The 19,509-nt window shown below is 40.8% G+C and overlaps 1 protein-coding gene and 1 long non-coding RNA gene across 3 annotated transcripts in view; one reads left to right on the forward strand and one right to left on the reverse strand.

Moving 5' to 3' along the window:
- Window positions 1-162: 162 nt before the first annotated feature.
- Window positions 163-12,088, forward strand: LOC134201335 (uncharacterized). Its single transcript, XR_009976564.1, has 2 exons — window positions 163-644; window positions 11,624-12,088. It is a non-coding gene; the product is annotated as an uncharacterized LOC134201335 (long non-coding RNA).
- The window catches only part of LOC101735741 (protein mahjong), a 46,355-nt gene continuing 30,743 nt past the window's right edge, over window positions 3,898-19,509 (reverse strand). Inside the window, exons 22-34 of one of the 2 annotated variants that reach the window (XM_012690631.4) lie at window positions 18,759-18,868; window positions 17,389-17,601; window positions 16,207-16,411; window positions 14,478-14,597; window positions 13,191-13,282; window positions 11,693-11,889; window positions 11,000-11,097; window positions 10,436-10,513; window positions 8,109-8,229; window positions 7,438-7,595; window positions 6,648-6,726; window positions 5,324-5,451; window positions 3,898-4,011 (exon numbers count right to left, since the gene is read on the reverse strand). In XM_012690631.4, the coding sequence (XP_012546085.2) occupies window positions 3,922-4,011; window positions 5,324-5,451; window positions 6,648-6,726; window positions 7,438-7,595; window positions 8,109-8,229; window positions 10,436-10,513; window positions 11,000-11,097; window positions 11,693-11,889; window positions 13,191-13,282; window positions 14,478-14,597; window positions 16,207-16,411; window positions 17,389-17,601; window positions 18,759-18,868 (1,689 nt within the window). In that variant the 3' untranslated portion in view covers window positions 3,898-3,921. Of the gene's footprint in view, window positions 4,015-5,323; window positions 5,452-6,647; window positions 6,727-7,437; window positions 7,596-8,108; window positions 8,230-10,435; window positions 10,514-10,999; window positions 11,098-11,692; window positions 11,890-13,190; window positions 13,283-14,477; window positions 14,598-16,206; window positions 16,412-17,388; window positions 17,602-18,758; window positions 18,869-19,509 lie in introns of both variants that reach the window. The other variant, XM_004926442.5, reaches the window with a different exon arrangement.

A 19,509-nucleotide genomic window follows, 5' to 3' on the forward strand; every position in this document is an offset into this window, starting at 1 on the left:
ATCCCATAAAAAAAATATATATATATATACACATTCATTAATTAATAATCATGCAATAATGTAGCCACTCAAATAAAGAACTCATTAAATGCATAAAATATAAACCATATTATTATTATCTTACTTTTAATTACAAAATGAGTCAAACATGTAGGAGTTTATTTTTTGTTACTGGCCGCTTGAACGCCTAATTAAAAACATTTTAAAAAAGCATCCATAGCTCGTTCTTTTTTTGAAATTGGAGAATAACATTTATTTTCTTTCTTGGCTTTTTTTTTTATTATTTTGGCGGCAATTCAAAATTCAAATGCAAATAAAAATGGGCAAAAATAAAAGTTGTTCCGTGTCAACTAGGAAAATAATTATTAATTTACATATAGATAATAAGTTTTTAATACAATTGATCTATAATGATTTCTAAACACATGGAACTGTTGAAAATTTTCTTAGAAAGGCTCGGCCAAGAAAAACCTCTCCCAGAGAAGATACGTTAATCGTTCGCATTGCTAAAAAAGACCCAATTAAAGGCCCAACCAGATTAAAAATGAAGTTTTTTCGCCTGATGACCCGAGAAATATCTCGCCAAGATTAATACGCCGAAGATTAGTGGAAGCTAAATTGTTTGGAAAAGAACCTCTCGAAGGGTAGGTATTGCTTTTTACCAAGCAACACAGAGAGAAGTGATTGTTATTCGCTAAAAATATTATTATGTTAATTGGACGGTACGAGAATGGACAAAAGTGTTATTCTCAGATGAAACAAAAATAAATAATATGAATAAATAATAGTTTAAAGAAACTAAAAAAATACGCTTTTATAAAAATTCCAACTAAAAAATAGAAATTCAATATTAATAAATTTGAATTAAAAATAGTGTAAGAAAAATGATTTTACTTTAAAAAAAACCGTGGGGTACTTTCAGGATATTATCAGAATAACCTTCTACTCATATCTGTTCATAAAATATATATACATAGCTACTGGTACCACGCATGTTGGATTTTCTATAAAAGCGTATTTTGTTAGTTTTTTCAAAACTATTATTTATTTTTAATATTTTAGTTGAATTTCAAATTTTTAATTTTTTTTTTAATATTGCATTGTCATCAGTCCTTAATAAGTATCAAACTTCGAGTTAATCCGACGTTTTGAAGGGGGTCAAAATCATGTTCAAAGATTCCGTTACATACTAACACACATACGTCTGAAGCTAATAAAAGCGTATTAAAAATTCCGATGAAAAGCCGTCCTGTAAACAATGCTTTTAATGATAAGCACACAAGGAGTATAGTCAAGCTCGATGGCGGTAACATTAAAGTTTGGGGGTGTTTTTCCGGATGTGTAGTTGGACCCGTTCGGAAGATTGAAGTCACAATGGATCAATGGCAATACAAAAATTAGAGCACACAATGATTCCCTACTCGGACGATCATTTGCCTGTAACCTGGATCTTTCAACATGACGACGGCCCTAAACACATGGCCAATAGCGTCAAATGTTTTCTTAGCGAACGTCCGTTTTGGACATGCCAGCGAATAGGCCGAATTTAAACCCGATAGAAAATCTGTGGTATTTTGTTAAAAAGAAAGTCTCAAACAAACGTAACACTAGTCAAAACGAACTTTAAGAAGTATTTGTGGAAGCATGAAATTCTATCCCCCTAGAAAAATGTATGAAAATGATTAAATCAATAAATTGTAATTGAATAAATTAGTTGACAATTATTGTTCATATCTTAAAATGTAATACATTACATGTCCGTAATGTAATATTGAATCTGTAAGTACGTGTAATGGGATTTACATTGGTTTTCCTTATAAATGATAAATCGTTGAACATATTGTTGTCCTCTTTTTTATTTAATTTCAAAATAAAAACGGTTGCAGTGAAGTATCTTACATAATTATTACATAATTATACATAAATAACATAAATATTAAGAACCTTAAGCTACGATAACCTTAGGTACCTTAATAAAGTAAGAATAAAAATACCTTAATAAAACATATTAAGAACCTTAGGCTACGATACCTTAGGTACCTCAAGTACCGGTCACCGTCCTCGCCGAACCCGTCGCCTGCGACGAAATTCTCGACGAGTAAGCTAACCCATAGACACAGCCCACTGAGTTTCTCGCCAAATCTCCTCAGCGAGTCGCGTTTCCGATCCGGTGGTAGATTCTGCGAAGCGCTGCTACTTACGGCCAAAGTTAGCAACACTTCCGGTTTGAGTCCTGTGAGCTCACCTACACGTCAGGGTGATAAGTACGTAGGTAGGAAAAAAAAAACAATATCAGTGTGTATTTAAGTGTCTGTGAATAAGACCCCAGTCGTCCCCGACACGTAAACTGTTGACTATTCGAAAGGTCCAAAATAGTAACTTTTGTAGCTGCATTAAGCATTTTATATAAAGGGAAAATCTTATGGTTTCGCGTCACCGACTTTCTTTTTTATTTTTATTGCTTAGTTGTGTGGACGAGCTCACAGCCCACCTGGTGTTAAGTGGTTACTGGAGCCCATAGACATCTACAACGTAAATGCGCCACCCACCTTGAGATATAAGTTCTAAGGGTCTCAGTATAGTTACAACGGCTGCCCCACCCTTCAAACGGAAACGCATTACTGCTTCACGGCAGAAATAGGCAGGGTGGTGGTACCTACCCGCGCGGGCTCACAAGAGGTCCTACCACCAGTAATATGTAATAGCATATGACATGCGTAATAGCATTATGTAGCTATACAGGTGACGTATTTTGCAACATTAGCCCTGTATGTTTACGAGTAAAATTGAATGGATTTCATAAAAAGCCATAGAGTATATCGTTATTTCAATTAAATTATATTTATATTTTGTACAGCCCGTGATATCTTTGAATAATAAATAGACCATATTATAAACATGTGTAAAATTGTTGCTCCGATTGTCAATACATGTGAAAACCTGATTGTAATTGATAATTTTAATTTAAACATGATATTTCAAATTTTATTAATGAAATTCTAAATTATATGTATGATTTTTTTAAATTTTATAATAAGAATTTTAATAATGAAATTCTAAGTTATAAGTATGATTTTTTTTTAATTTTAATAATAAGAATTTTAATAATGAAATTCTAAGTTATAAGTTAGCATTTTTTTTTAATTTTGATAATAAGAATTATAATAATGAAATTCTAAGTTTTAAACTTTCAATTCTAGCGACAATCCATATGACTGACATTTTTTTTTTATCTTGCCCTTTTTTATATTGTATAATCCCACATTGTCTAGTCGGTGCAGCGTGTTCCCTAACCACTCTGCAGAGAGACTCCTCACCAGTTGTACGAGCGACCGTAGCTGATGTCACCCCTCCCCTGTTTCCAATAGCACGTCTATTGCCATACTGAAGGACTTTTCTGTTCCTCCTTTTAACGTGGCATATACCAGATCAGGTTTTTTTGTATTTTCCGTCAACCTCAACGTCGAAAATACTAATAATGTCGGGACGAAACATTCTTTTTCTCCTACCTACGCAGAAAGTTCGGTTTTCCCGCTGTACAGGGAAGAAAGTGTAACTTTTCCTCCCTGGGTACTGACAAGTGCGCATGTGCGTTAGTGTCTACGTCTGCTCTCACGCACCTAAAGTTCTCCGCCATTGTTGTGCTCGGGTAATTTGCAATATTGTGTTCAGTGTAAAAGTGAAATAAATAAAAGGCAATAAAATTTAATAGCGAAGTATTAAACAAAGATGAGTTCATCAGACAGTTCTTATTCAATTAGTAGTAGTTTATTTAAAATAAAAAAACAGTTAAATTGTTTTTTTAAGAGTATTTTTTTTATGAGTACTTTTCTCCCTTGGTGCACAATGTACTATAATTACGCATACCAATAGGTACATAAAAATAAAAGATTATTGTTTTTAGATTTGAACGTTTATTGTCTAGTCGATTTCAAACTCTATAATGTCTCCGAGGTCCAGGTCTATGTCTCCTTCGCCGTCACTGTCGCTGCTTTGTCTAGGGCCACCTTGCTGCTAAAAAACAAAAAACAAACCATTAGTTTCATTGTAATAGGCATTACGGACTATGCATCTGTTGTCGCATTAAAACGAGGAAAAAAAAAGACTGTTGTAATGTTTTATTCATTTGATTCGTCAATTCGATAGGCAAAGGAGACCTGATTCAAACAGCCACATCTTTTGTAACAAAAATTTGAAATCTTAACTAAATAAGATGGAATTAAATTAGGTCTGAGGAGACAGACATTCAATAGATGTTCGGTGAGATGAAATGAAATAGCGTCTTATTACAATGACCCTAAGCTTGAGTGTTCACGCACCTGCCATGATGAGGATGTCGATCCTTGAAATTATTGTATCTGTATTTTATATTATTGGTATTATTGTGTAAACTTTCGCCATCAATAGAACTATCGAGCTGTGCGTGACGCAAGAAACGTGTGCGGTTGCAATTGATTCCGAATATTGTTCCCTGACCCCACTATCCTATAAAACTGTACTTTTATTTTTATTTCTTTATTGCCGTATAGGCAGACGAGCATACGGCCCACCTGATGGTGAGTGGTTACCGTCGTTCATGAACGTCAGCAATGCCAGAGGCAGAGCCAAGCCGCTGCCTACCGTTTAACGTACGATAACTGATTCAGAAATACACACGCCAACGTGTTTTTCAAAAATACGCATCTTTTAATTTCACTGAAATCTCAAGTCCAGAAATATTAATAGCACATTACAAGTCTGAAATATTTGATTGCCGCTACTGTATACTGTATCTCTATATACTACTACAGATGCAGACTGAATTCGATCATTTAAGCTAAAGAATATGACGCCCGGTGCACTCGTATCTAGCAACGCGACTAAGCTGAACTTAAATAAATAAATAATGTTTCGGTGACTCTGGTTATTTTTATTTACCTATCCGCTGGTGGTCTAAGAGGCTATTCAAACTACAAGCGGACGGGGAGGCGAGCTCACGGGCTCAACTTGAGAGAATATGCTAACACTAGCCCTAGCAAGAGCAGTACTTCGCATAATCTACCACCAGATCACTCACTGAGAAGATCCGGCGAGAAACTCAGTGGGCTGCACAAAGCATTCCGAATATTAGGCTTAAAGTAAGAAACTTGTAACTATACTTGAGACCCTAGAAATATATCTCAAGGTGCGTGGCGCATTTACGTTGTAGATGTCTATGGGCTCCGGTAACAACTTGACACCAGGTGGGCTGCGAGCTCATCCACCCATCTAATCCGAGTTAACTTTCACGCGATCGAGAACGTTAAAGGACTCGGGACTAAGGCGCTAACACAGGATGCCCTACCCCTCTTCTCCTCGGGTTCCTCCTGCGTCTCCTCCGCTGCGGGGGCTCGTTGTCCTCGCGCGACGACTCCCCTGAACTCCCATCCTCGGCCAGCCCCATCACGGCGTTACGTAGCAAATTCGAGGCCACTGAACCACGATGATGACCCGATTTCAATCGACAGCGAATACATGAAAGAGAAAAAAAAAGTGTAACATTAATAAATGTTCAACGTCAATAACGTTGAACTTATTAAGATGAAGTTATTTGTTAAGGAAATTTATTAATATATTCCTTTTAATACTGTATAAACTATTATATGTATGTATGTGTGTATACTTAGTCTGGCCATAAATACTGTTACAATTAAAAATAAACAAAATATTACATTTGAATTTGGAATCTGTCATTTTTATATGATTGCTCGGAATTATATAAAAATAACAATTTTGTGTTTTTCCTTTGATGTGTCCCCCGTCGGACGGATTACTTTTGTTTGTTTTAAGTTTATTTTATACAAAAGTTTAGGTCTTTTATTTATCGATTGAGGCACTACCAAGTCTGCCTGGTCAGCTAGCGCAAGATTAAAATCTACATATTTCTATGTTTGTGATCCTCGGTTGAGGCCAGTGGCTTGAAAGAAACGGCATTCGTGGTCGCCAATGAAAACAGTTTTAAAACTTACGCCGAGTAATTCATATCGGGATGAACGGTTGTCTCTACGCCACTGTCCTGACGTAATACGGTCTTTAAAAAAAACAAACACGTGTGGCACTCGGGGACTGCCGCGGTAAAGCTATTGCATAGCATTTTTTATCAACTTATGCAATTATAATTAGACAATAATAATTTAATATTAAAACCATAACAAAATAAGACCACGCTATATTTATAAACATTAAACAAAAAAGCAAAACCTTAGCTGTCCCCTTCACACTCATAAGCTAGACCGCGCAAGAGAGAGATGGGCAGACTTTCATGACGCGCATGCAGTGCGACGTCACGCCACGCGCTTATTCATAAACACTACACAAGCGCAACATGTGAATGTGTTGAACGCGAGCTACATGGTAGGCGGAGTGAGGGGTGTAGGGTTTTATTTTCGTTACGGAATTTCTTGATTCGGTCGCCGCACTCAAAGCCCGCGGTAAAAGCTAAGCAATAGTTTAAAAAAAAAACATGTCAACCCTTTGCCTCATTTCGACGTGAAAGACTGACAATTTTTTTTTTTCAATAAGAAATTTAAAGACCTTCGGTTTGTGTGTGCATGTATGTTCGTGTGCGAGTGCATGTGTGCGTGCGCGAGTGCGTGTGTGCATGTGCGTACGGACAGGACAGTACTCACGGTCGTCGTCGTTGTCGGACCCGGAGTCGGAGCCGTCGTCGTTCTCGGAGCCGGCCAGGTCCTCCTCCTCGTCCTCGTCCTGGAAACGTAAAGTCACAACGTCACAACTATACATAACTTTGTGGGGAGTAGATCCATCGCAGAGTGGAACATATTTGAGAGACGTCTGAAATGTCATGTCTGAGCAGTTTCACCAGCTAGCTTCAATGGAAGACTATCATTTTGTCAATTTCTCAAAAACACAAAAAAAGTTTTATTATTAGATTCAATATTCGACAAAAATACGTGGAGTTGCATTGAACCTAAAAATGTTTGTGACCGATTTTTGATAGAGCTTTCATATTGACTGTAACTTATTTGACAGCACAAAGTTGAAAGCTACTCCAAGCGAGCCCTGCAGATTTTTGTGTCCCTGCCTATTCGCTGGTAACCTAAGAGGCTCTAGCAAGAGCAGTGCTTCGCTGAATCTACCACCAAATCGAAATCGCGGCCCACTGAGAAACTCATTGGACTTCTCGTAACATATTATAGCTAGAAAGATATTTTAGATGAAAGTTATTTTAGACTAGTTTCAGTTTCAATTAGTTTTTCTCTATTTCTCAACAGATATCCTTTTTGGAACGGCCTTCTTTTTTTATTGCCCCTGTAGGCAGACGAGCGCCCACCTGGTGCTGAATGGTTACCCGTGGACTTCAGCAATGCCAGGGTCGGAGCCAAGCCGCTGCCTACCGTACCGCGGCCTCATCATCCTCATCCTCATCAGATCCCCCCCCCCTGCGTATATACAGACCGCGTCGTCGTCGTGGTCCCTCCTCCGTCCCACGTCGTATATCTTGACGCACGACTCCTGCATCTGGTCGTACTCGCCCATGTTCTCGACGACCGAGATCTGGGTGCCGTAGCGCGACACGCTCAGCGCGTATATGTTCCGCTTCACGTCTATCGTGGCTGTCGAAAGGGCAACGAAAAACTTTTTATATTAGTATTTAAAACTAGTGGTAGGACCTCTTGTGAGTCCGCACGGGAAGGTACCAACCACTACCTCGCCTATTTCTGCCGTGAAGCAGTAATGCGTTTCGGTTTGAAGGGTGGCGCAGCCGTTGTAACGGAGACCTTAGAACTTATATCTCAAGGTGGCTGGCGCATTTACTTTGTAGATGTCTATGGGCTCCAGTAACCACTTAACACCAGGTGAGATGTCCACTCATCTTAGGAATAAATAAAAAAATCTTTTAATTTTTAAACTCCCATAGATAAGAGGTGCTAGCTATTCCACGAACGCGGCCAATGATCGGAGGCGCTGGAGGGACAAAGAGTAAAATCCTGTCGAAATATGATGATCGCGACCCTCGGCAGTGAGGAAACGACGCGAGGAGGAGAGTTTAAAAAAATGATTTCTCTTCAGTGTCATAGAGTTTATACAGGGTGTGTGGTTTAGCATGTAAAGTTTGCGCGACTCACCTATACTGGAATAGTCGTACGGGTCTAAGGTCCTGAAGCTGGTGTCGAACTGGTGTCTGTCCTCCGGGTCCTGGTCCGAGAACACGGCGTACAGGGCGGTGCACGTCGGGTTGAAGATGACCTGGACGAAACCACACCTGGATTATCAGCCTATGATCGGCTGGTGCGGTCGTGGAGTCTCCCGGAGACACGAACGGAACGAGCTCACGGCCCGCTCGTTGTTAAGTTGTTACCGCGGTTATAGACAACAAGACTTTGATGCTTGAGATCTGTATCTCAAGTGTTTAGTAATTACACATAATACTAGCGGACGCTTCGGCTCCGCTCGGATCTTTAACAAAAATTTCAACGATGATTGACGTTGTTTTATTTTTTTAAATAAAAGCACACTTATTGTGGCATGACTATAATAGTTAGACATATTATGCTGTTGCGATACTTTTTGTAAATAATAATGTGTTCTACAAAGTCGTAGTACATTATTTTATTCTATCATCAATAGTTTTCGCAGGGCACGCGATGTAAAGAATATTTTAGGTAATTTTTTACACCTTGGGTTACATTATTTGAGTTTTAGTAAGGATCCCTATTTTTTTCAAAAAATATTATAGCCTATGTCACTCGGGAATAGTGTAGCTTCCAAACAGTGAAAGAATTTTTCAAATCGGTTCAGTAGTTTCGGAGCCTATTCAATTGAAACAAACAAACAAATCTTTCCTCTTTATAATATTAGTATAGATTACAAATTCGATGTTTATTACACGATGTTATTCCGACATCGTACGTATTTAATTAGAAAAAAAAAAACAGTATGCTTAATGCGAGCTATTTAACGTTCTCGATAGCGTAAAAGTTAACTCAAGTTTGTATGGAGTTAGAACAGCGCCTCTAGCGGCAGACGTAGACAAACGTTCCAACTCCATACATATTCGAAGGTAACTTTTACGCTATCGAGAAAGTTAAAAAACTCGCACTGAGCATTCAGTACCTGTTTGTGGGATTCGAACACGGATACCGTCGCATCACTCGATACGAATATACCGAGCGGCTTATCCTTTAGGCCGCGACGATTTCGATACAAATATGACTGAAGTATTACTGGTGACCCGGAGGCCTTTCCAGTTTCACCATGACAGGTGGGCGAGCAAGGGCTCAGCCAGGAGGGGCGGGATTTGCTAACAGCTGCCCGAGCGCCTCCGAAGGAGACCTAACAACTCAAGAGCAATTGCTTCGCGAATGAATCTACTACCGGATCGGAATCGCGACCCGCTGAGAAGACCCGGCGAGAAACTTAGCGGGCTGATGCATGGGTTAGGTTGCACGTCGACCTCTTTGTCGAGTTCGACGAGTACGGTTACCGGGGTCCCTCAGCCTGCTCCTAGTGTTAGAGCTGAAGGTATCTAATGCAAAGGTTATTGGATCTGATGGATCCGTAAGGACGTGTCTAAGGCGACGGCGGTGACTCGCTCCTGCGTGATCAGGATTCGGGGAGTAATTTGCATCTCTGGAGTGCATAAATACGAGTTAAATATACAAATCGTTTATCGAATGTTGCCATATCAAATTTCTATTAAAATACAAAAAAAGAATAGAATATATGGTAGTTTTCCAATTACTGAAGCTGAAGCTTAGTTGAGCATTATGCCGCATAATGCGCTCTTGTGCTGTAATTGGAAAACTACCTATATGTCAGAGGAAGCAATGAGTCGAGTTGATTCTTGTTTACATGCTCAATGTTTATTATTATTATTTTTACGTTGTAATTACTTTTATAATTTCTAATCTAATTTTTTTTTTGTTGTTACGTCTTTCTATAGCTTTAAAACTTTTTATTAAAATAACTCGTAATAAAAGGTATCAAAACTGTAAATTCAAGTAAGCAGCAACCAATCAGAGCAGAGCGTTTGCCTCGAGCGTGGTCGACGCGCCATCTTTACTTTGGGAAGGCTTGTATTGTCGGTTGACACATTTTTTGAGCATAAAAACGTATCGAGTTGGATCGTTGGAGATAGTTAAAGTGAGATTGGTGAACCGAACTCGCTGCTCAGTCTCAACTGTTATATTCTCTCTGCTATACGATTTTAACAATTTAAAATAAAATCAAACTAGTGATAAAACGGCATCCATTGTGTTTTGTGCTCGCATTTTATCCCCATGACGCCCACAAAGACCACAACGACTAATGACGATGCCATCAGGAAGACCCTTTCCCCGACATATATGTAAGATTGTTAAGAGCCGGTGCCTGGCTAAGTGGAAAAAAAAAACTTTGAGAGCCGCCGCACTTTCAAAATTTGAGTGTAAGTGAACTAAAAGACTCCACTCACCTCTGACTTGTCGAGCGTCGGCACCGTCCTGAGCAGGTGGAATGTTCGCAGGTCCCATACTTCAGTGTTCGATATCACCTGGAACGAACAGGGTTGATGTATCAAGACGGCGCGTTGGTCGGACGAAGGTCATTCAACTATAGTCCGGCCGATGAGTGAATGTCATCGGATATTATTTTTTAGAAGTACTGCTTCTATTAGAAATGCACTTTTTTTATTGCCCGTGTAGGCAGACGAGCATACGGCCCACCTGATGGTGAGTGATTACCGTCGCCCACGGACTTCAGCAATGCCTACCGTTAAGTACTCTACGCAAGCCTCGTTTGAAGAAGGACATGTCATAGCGCTCGGGAATCCCCGTGGAGGGGAGCTCATTCCAGAGCCGGAATATCAATTAGCACTCATAGATACAAAGTGCAAAGGTTATTATTTTCGGTCCTCCCACGCCCCCCTCCATGGTTACCCGGCCCCCACATAAAAAAAATCTTACGTTACGGACGTTTTTTCCCGGTTAGGGTACCCCTCCGCATCGTCCCATAAGGAACTTCGTTCCAAAACAATTACCTCTAATCCGTTCGGATGAAAGACCCCGCTGTGCGTTTGGTTGAGTTTGTCGAACTTGTGGATCTCCTTGCCGGTGTTCACGTCCCAGAGGACGCCATCTGCGCTGACGAACAGAAAAACATTGAGAAAAATATAAGGGATACATTGTAAGAGTGTTTTAAATCATTAAAATGAAGAAAAAAAACCGTTTGATTTTGGTGGTAGTCGTCATACAATAACACAAGATATTTGACGGATTTTTTGGCGGGAACGCGAAGAGGAAAGTTGTGTGATTTGTTTTATTTTGTCTATTCAATGTTTCTTCAGATTTAAATGTGTAATAACGGTGGTTTATTAACTGTTTAATATCTGTGAAAGTGGACAAATGTGGGAAAATAAAACAAAGCCGCTGAACGTAACTTCTCGGAATCCTCCAAAAAGTCCACGGAAAAAGTCTCAGTAAATGACCACCATTTTACTGAGATTATATTTCATCCCATATCATCTCATTTCCTTTCATTCCATAATATCATTTTTCATAAAAATATGAATATACATTAAAATAAGACAAGACTTAAAAGTCTTAGTTAACAGGTCATAAAATCACTTAAAAAAAAAAAGAAGACACTAAACTAATAAATACAGGCCGCTCTCATTCACCACATCGCAACAACGACCCTCGGCAGTGAGGAATGAGAGGGGGGGCGCACTGACCGGACAGCACCAGCTCGTCGGTGGGGTTGAACACGGCCCTGTTCTTCGCGTACTGGTTGCTGATGGAGGGCGTGAGCGTCATGAGCTCGCGGCCGGTGCGCGTGTCGAAGATCGTCGCCGTCTCGCCCTTGGTGCCGATGATGCGGTCGTCGGACATCTTCGAGAACTCCACGTACTCCTCGGCGTCTAACTGGAAACTGAAGTTCGAGAGAAGTTATACTTCTATCGGCGGCTCTTCCAAGAAATGTTTAGTCCGGGCACGGAAATATTACTTATTATCTCGCATTGTGAGAGACGAGTAAACATTTTTGAAATACAATGCTAAAAAAAAATACATCGCAACTTTAGAATTGAAATGGCTTAATTAAAAATCTTAAAGAAAAAATTAGTTTTATATTTTTTAATGACTTATAAACTATACCATTAGGTAAAAAAAAAAAAAAACAAAATGTGTGCAATTCACACGTGGTAGAAGTGAAACCTTCCAAAATTAAAATACAATTATCCTAAACGTCTTAAGTATATGTAAAATTTTGTCATTAGTAAATAATTGTAAGGTAGCGCCCTCTGTGAATTGATATTTTAATTTCACGTATAATCCTAAATTAAAATTCACTACAAGAGCTTTCATACAGACGTTAGTATTAAAAAATCTCACAGATGGCGCTGTATTAAATAGTATGTATATTTCTGTCTCATTCTTTGCTGGTTTCATCCTACACATTTTTGTATTTGTGTCTCTTGCCTGTCGTTTTTTCCGTTGCATCCGGTTTGAAATCACAACGATTCTAAAGAAGTTTTCACTTCAAAAATTTAAAAATTCGAAATTAAATTTAAATTTTAGCCCAGAAAAGGACAAAGTACACTCTTTCTTGTATCTCTGTTCTCGTTTCTTTTAAATCAACCGCATGCCATTGGGTGTTATCTATGTTTAGCCGATCACTGGTCTAGGTGGTTGTGAGGTGACCACATTAACAATAGACTTGTGATTCGAGATATCCTGTCTCGTTCTCTACAAAACGTATTGACGTATAAGTCTGTCTCTGTCTACATCGTAGCTCAGACGGGAAATTAAGGTAGTTTTACATTTCATTAGCAATCCAATCGCCTCCGACTGCTTAAAGTGGGAACTTAAATCAAATATTAAAAAAAATTACTTCAAAACGTCGTATTCATCAAGGATTCTTTGTTTTATACAACCCGTGTAGACAACATACAGACCATCGGTAGGTGAGTGGTTACCGTCGCCCATGGACGACAGCAGAGCCAAGCCGCTGCCTACCTTTAAGTACACGATCCGCGTTAGAAGAAGGACATGTCATATGAAATCCCGAGAATGTTCAATTAAAAACTTTGCAATTGTGAACACATACCACTACACATAGAGCGAGAGCTTCCATTCCTATTCATATACAGTGCATGACTTAGCGACATGAACGTGCGGGCTCGGAGTGCGCCCCGTCCACCTGCCAACCTCAGCACCACAAGCAATACTCACAGCAGTTCGAACTCCTTCATGTTCCACAGGGCGGAGAGCGGCCTCCAAGGAGTGGTGGCTGACGCTAGCAACAGAAGTCCGTCTCTGCTTGTCTGTGGATGCATATGCATGGATTCATAATTATAAGCATAACTCAGCTCCTGAGAGCAACTACTTTTTTGAAGTGAAACTTCTCTAGGCCCGTTGAGAGTAACATTTAACTCGCGACAAATTCGTTACGGCTAGAGAGAAAAGATACAATTTAGGAAGAGCGAGAGTGAGAGAACAGACGCGAGCCAGGTCGTTTCTCACACATTCTGTTTACGGGCGTTGACCACTAGATGGCTTGTTATTACTTTCTCATTGTTCTTGCAGATGACATTAACATAATATCTTACATTTTATTAATAATGAAAGATTTAAAAAAAACATTTTTCCATTTAATAACATTTTAATATATAATATATTATAGATAAATAGTGAAGAGGTTGTTTTCCTTATACTCGGTGTTTCCCGAGCGCTATGACATGTCCTTCTTCAAACGAGGCTTATGGAGAGTATTAAGCGGTAGGCAGCGGCTTGGCTCTGCCCCTGGCATTGCTGAAGTCCATGGGCGACGGTAACCACTCACCATCAGGTGGGCCGTATGCCCGTCTGCCTACAAAGGGAATAAAAAAAAAAAAAAAAACTTCATCTTTAAAGTCACAAATTTATTAAAGTTCTCATCTTTCTTCTTCTTTTTCTAAACCTTATCCCGCAAGGTGGGGTCGGCACAGCGAATTTGTCTATTCCATTCTCTTCTATCAGCCGTCATCTCAACACTCACTCCTTTCTCTCTCTCTCTCTCATATCGTCATTCACACACTCCATCCATGTCTTCTTCGGTCGACCTCTTCGCCCTCTACCTCGCGTTGTCATTTCCATACATATCCTCTCTAAGCAAACCGTCTTTAATTCATTAAAAAAGTTTGTTAAAAGTTCTCATCTCTATATTCACAAATATATTAAAGCTCTCATTTCTATAAAGTCACAACTTACTGGTGGTAGGACCTCTTGTGAGTCCGCGCGGGTAGGTACCACCACCCCGTCTGTTTCTGCCGTGAAGAAGTAATGCGTTTCGGTTTGCAGGGTGGGGCAGCCGTTGTAACTATACTGAGACCTTAGAACTTATATCTCAAGGTGGGTGGCGCATTTACGTTGTACCTGTCTATGGGTTCCAGTATCCACTTAACACCAGGTGGGCTGTGAGCTCGTCCACCCATCTAAGTAATAAAAAAATAAAAAATAAAAGAATCACAAAGCACAAACCTGCATATGATAAATGTAAGATTCGTGAACTTGATAAGAGTTCTCTTCGGCCCCCGTGAACAGATTGAACACTCGGATGTCGCCCGAGGAGGTGGCCGCCAGGAGTTGCTGCTGCGTCGGCTGTACAAACGAAATTAACCTTTATTACAATAGACAGACGTATGAATATTAACTGCTCATACATTAGAAGTTCGTGCCTTTTGCCAGCGGGGTGTTTTTTTTTCTTATCTAAGCTGTTGGCCTTGAGAGACCATTTCAGCGTCGCCTTAACTAGTAGGTGAGCTCACGGGTCTCTAACCTGACGCCGTTGCTAACACGAACCCTAGCAAGAGCCGTGCTTCGCAGAATCTACCACCGGATCGGAAACGCGACCCACTGAGACCCGCTCTTACCCACAGAGGTATTAAATTGAATTTAGGGGATGGCCCTTTAAAGCGTCTGCAAAGCAATTCGGCCGACGGAAAGTGTCTGGGAGTATTGGCGACTTATTTTTAAGGATATTGCCTAAAATATACGTAAAAATCAGCTTTCAGAAAATACGTGAAGTAGGTAATGATTTTATGTACCTTGAGTATCTGATACCTGAAAATTGACCGTCTAAGCAAGCTAGCAGGTAGGCATGCATTCTTAGTACATACTAACACTACGCAATCGGCCACATTTCGTTCGTCAGAAAATACGTGACGTCTGGGGGCCATGGGATCTTACTCTATAAGTACGTATTTCATTAGAACAATTGGTACCCGCCTGCGGGATTCGAACACCGTTTCAACGCTACATACGAATGCACCGGACGTCTTATCCTTTAGGCCACGACGACTTTAAAACCGTTACACCGTTCAAATCCTTTTTTAATACGTTTTATTAGCCTCAGACGTATGTATGTAACGGAATCTTTGAACATGATTTTGACCCCCCTTCAAAACATCGGATTAACTCGAAATTTGGTATACTTATTATGGACCGATGACAAATCAATATAAAAAATTGAAAAAAAAAATATTGAAATTCAACTAAAAAAATTGTGTTAGAAAAATGATTAATGTAAAAAAAGCAAGCGTGGGGTGCATGGTTATTAGTAGTTATAAATATTTTATGAACAGATATGAGTAGAAGGGTTATTTTATAATATCCTGAAAAGCATCCCACGCTTTTTTACAATAAAATTTTTTTTTCTTACATTATTTTTAATTCAAATTTATTAAAAGTAGTAGTCCAGCAGTAGTCGAAATTCGACTATAATTAATTGAAATTATAAGTTTCAGCATTATTATGGTCCTATTGTTACAGATTTCGCCAAGACTACACTACAGACAAATACTCGTAATATTAAAGATAAACAATATTAACCTATTCTCAATTTGACCACAGACTTTAAGCATTAACAAAAGTTTGACAATAAACAAATAGTATAGTATAGAAGTGAGTGTGTCAAATACATGGTAGTGTGTGTAATGTTTTCTTTATTGGTTTAATGTATTTGTAATGCACAATTTAAAAAAAATAGCATTGTGCACTCCTTTCAGCAGAATTTTTCAAATCGGTTCAGTAGTTCCGGAGCCTATTCAATACAAACAAACAAATCTTTCCTTTTTATAATATTAGTATAGAAGTGTGCCCTTTTCGAAATTGCATATTCCATTATATATATATTTTCTAATATTTTGAGTCGTAATTTCTAATAGATTTTTTTTTATTATCCAGTTGGAGCGAGGCAAAGGGAACTCACGTGGAACACGGTGTGCGTGAAGTACGCGTCGTCGTCCTGCAGGCGCAGCGTGCGCGCGGGCGCGAAGTGCGCGTGCGCGAGGCGCGTGTCGAGGCGGCGGTGCGGGGCGGGCGCGCCCAGCTCGCGCCGCCACACGCGCGCCGCCACGTTCCCGCTCGCGCCCACCACCGACCACGCGCCGCGCGGCTCCGGGCACTTGTGGGGCCTGCACACCACGCAACCACATCAATGGACCGGAGGAAAGATATCGACGCTTGAAAAGCAAACGTGACTAAGCGACAATGACTGCTTTGTACATAAATGATAGGCAATAACCATATTCGATGCGCAAAAAAATAATTTCTAGGTCTATTAAAACCATTTCAATCCTACAGCTAGATTCGTTAAAATAAAATAACGTCCGTAACGTAAGATTTTTTTTATGTGGGGGCCGGGTAGCCTTTGAGGGGGGCGTGGGGGGTCCGACCGACACAAGCGACAAACGTCTTAAACTGTTCTTAAACTAAAGAATAACCTTTGCACTTTGAATCTATAAGTGCTAAGTGATATTCCGGCTTTGGAATGAGCTCCCCTCCACGGTGTTTCCCGAGCGATATGACATGTCCTTCTTCAAACGAGGCTTATGGAGAGTACTTAACGGTAGGCAGCGGCTTGGCTCTGCTTCTCGCATTGCTGAAAAGTCCATGGGCAACGGTAACCACTCACCATCAGGTGGGCCGTATGCTCGTCTGCCTACAAGAGCAATAAAAAAAAACTTGTACTTTACGCTCTGTCGTTCAAGTAACAAACAATATTATGACAAATTCAAATTCAATCATGAGCTCACGGGGCTCAAACCGGAGTGTTGTTAACACTGACCCTAGCAAGAGTCGTCCTTCGCAGAATCTACCACCGGATCGGAAATGCGACCCACTGAGAAGATCCGGCGAGAAACTCACAGCATACCCAGTGTTACGTGGTCAGTGGAGCATAGACATCTACAACGTAAATGCGCTATCCACCTTGAGATATATGTCCCAAAGTCTCAGTATAGTTACATTACTGCTTCACGGCAAAAATAAGCAGGGTGGTGGTACCTACCCGCGCGGACTTAAAGATGTCCTTACACCAGTAATTAACTAAACACCAGGGGGGCTGTGAGCTTGTCCGCTCATATATGCAATAAAAACCGTATCCACTGACTCGAAGAGGTTGAACTGCGGGCAGGTGACGACGGGGTTCTTGCAGAGCGCGTGCTGGTTGTACAGGTACTCGGTGATGATGGTGTGCAGCGTGACGCGGTGCTGCGGCGGCGGGCCCTGCTCCGGACACGCCGACAGCTGCTTCTGCAGCGAGCGCTTCTGCTCGCAAGCCGACTGCAGGCAGCCCACGCCGGGGGTCTGGGACTGGTGCTTCCTGGAAATTACACATTGATTTCTGTACCGTCCATTTAAGTAGATTTTTCTTTATTAGGCAGAAGAGGATACGGCCCACCAGGTGCTAAGCGCCTATCAGTGCTCATAGGCATCTAAAAACGTGAGTCCTAAGGACACTACAACTTCTTCTTTTTCTTCACCTTATCCCACTAGGTGGGATCGGTACAGCTAATTTTTCTCTTCCATTCTCTTCTATCAGCCGTCATCTCAACACTCACTCCTCTCTCTCCATATCGTCATTCACACACTCCATCCATGTCTTCTTTGGTTGACCTGTTCCCCTTCTACCTTGCATGTACAACTATTGCTTCATACATCAAACCGAAACGCATTACTGCTTCACGGCAGAAATAAGCAGAGCGGTGGTATCTGCCCGTGCGGACTCACATGAGGTCCTACCACCAGTAATGGCGCAAATTATAATTTTGCGAGTTCCATTTAAATCTTACACGTTGTTATTTATTCCTTCACGGTGGAAGACAATCGTGAACAATTGCTAAGTACGTATTCCATCAGAACTAACGGTAGCTGGCTGTCACTAACACTGACACAGCTGCGTCACTCGATACAAGTATACCGGGTGCCTTATCCTTTAGACCACATATCACAAGAGATTTTCATCATTCTCCTGCCCTTCTCCCAGTCACGTGGGGTCGGCGCAACATGTTTTCTCCTTTCACACCCCTCTATTACATACCATCTCTCTGCTCACTCCCTTCTTACATAATAATAAACAAAAAAAAACGGTGCGCGTGCAATTCGGTGCACGTGAATGAAGTGAAACTTCTTTTTGTGGTTTTCTTCATTTTTCATCCTTAAATCAGATTGCTCTTGTAATAGGGAATGCTGTGTACAAGAGATGCGACATCTTCAACATTTATATTATATATATTTCAATTAGATAGATAGGTATAAAAATAAATATATATTTTTAAATACTTCATTAAAATATTGGACGCTACTCGTTGCTAAGCTCGCGCTGGCGTGTAACAAGTACACTACGCGCATGCGCTCGAGTGCCACGCATCCACCCTCGCTCTGTCTCTTTCTATTCCCCCTCCCCAAGAACGTTAAACGTTTAACGCAACCTTGTTGGAAGTCACGTTAGAAGTTTCACTTCAAACCATGTCCACTGACCTGAGTCTGATGACCGTGGGCATCGGGCTGCCCTCGTCGGTGTGCGGCGTGTTGGGGTCGGCGCTGTCCCGCTGCGCCGCGCCGCCGCCCCTCGACACGGACAGCCGCGACTGACCAGTCAATACCAACTCTTTGACAACTTTTTAATTTTTTTTACTTAAGGATTACTGGTGGCCCGGAGGCCTTTCCAGTTTCACCAAGACAGGTGGGCGAGCAAAGGCTCAGCCAGGAGGGGTGGGATTTGGTAACAGCTACCTGAGCGCCTCCGAAGGAGACCTAACAACTCAAGAGTAGCTGATTTGCGAATGAATCTACTACCGCATCGGAATCGCGACCCGTTGAGAAGGTCCGGCGAGAAACTCAGCGGGGTGATGCATGGGTTAGGTTGCACGTCGACTTCTTTGTCAGTTTCGACAAGTATAGTTACCGGGGTCCCTAAGCCAACTGCCAGTGGAGCCAACCTTCAGACATGAGTTCAGACATGACTGCTTAGGGACGCACATAGCGGTAGATTTTTTTAATGCTCAATAATTATCGGAGTCCATGGACATCTACAATGTAAATGCCACCTTGAGATATGAGTTCTAATGTCTCAGTTTTTAAAGCGCAACGGCAGCGACGTCCTTCAAACCGAAACGCATTACTGCTTCACGGCAGAAATAGGCAGAACGGTGGTACCTACCCGTGCGGACTCACAAGACGTCCTACCACCAGTAAAAAATATTTTTTTGATTATATCTGTTTGTCATAC

Source organism: Bombyx mori, chromosome 24, assembly GCF_030269925.1.
Source record: "Bombyx mori chromosome 24, ASM3026992v2".
Taxonomy (NCBI): Eukaryota; Metazoa; Arthropoda; class Insecta; order Lepidoptera; family Bombycidae; genus Bombyx; species Bombyx mori.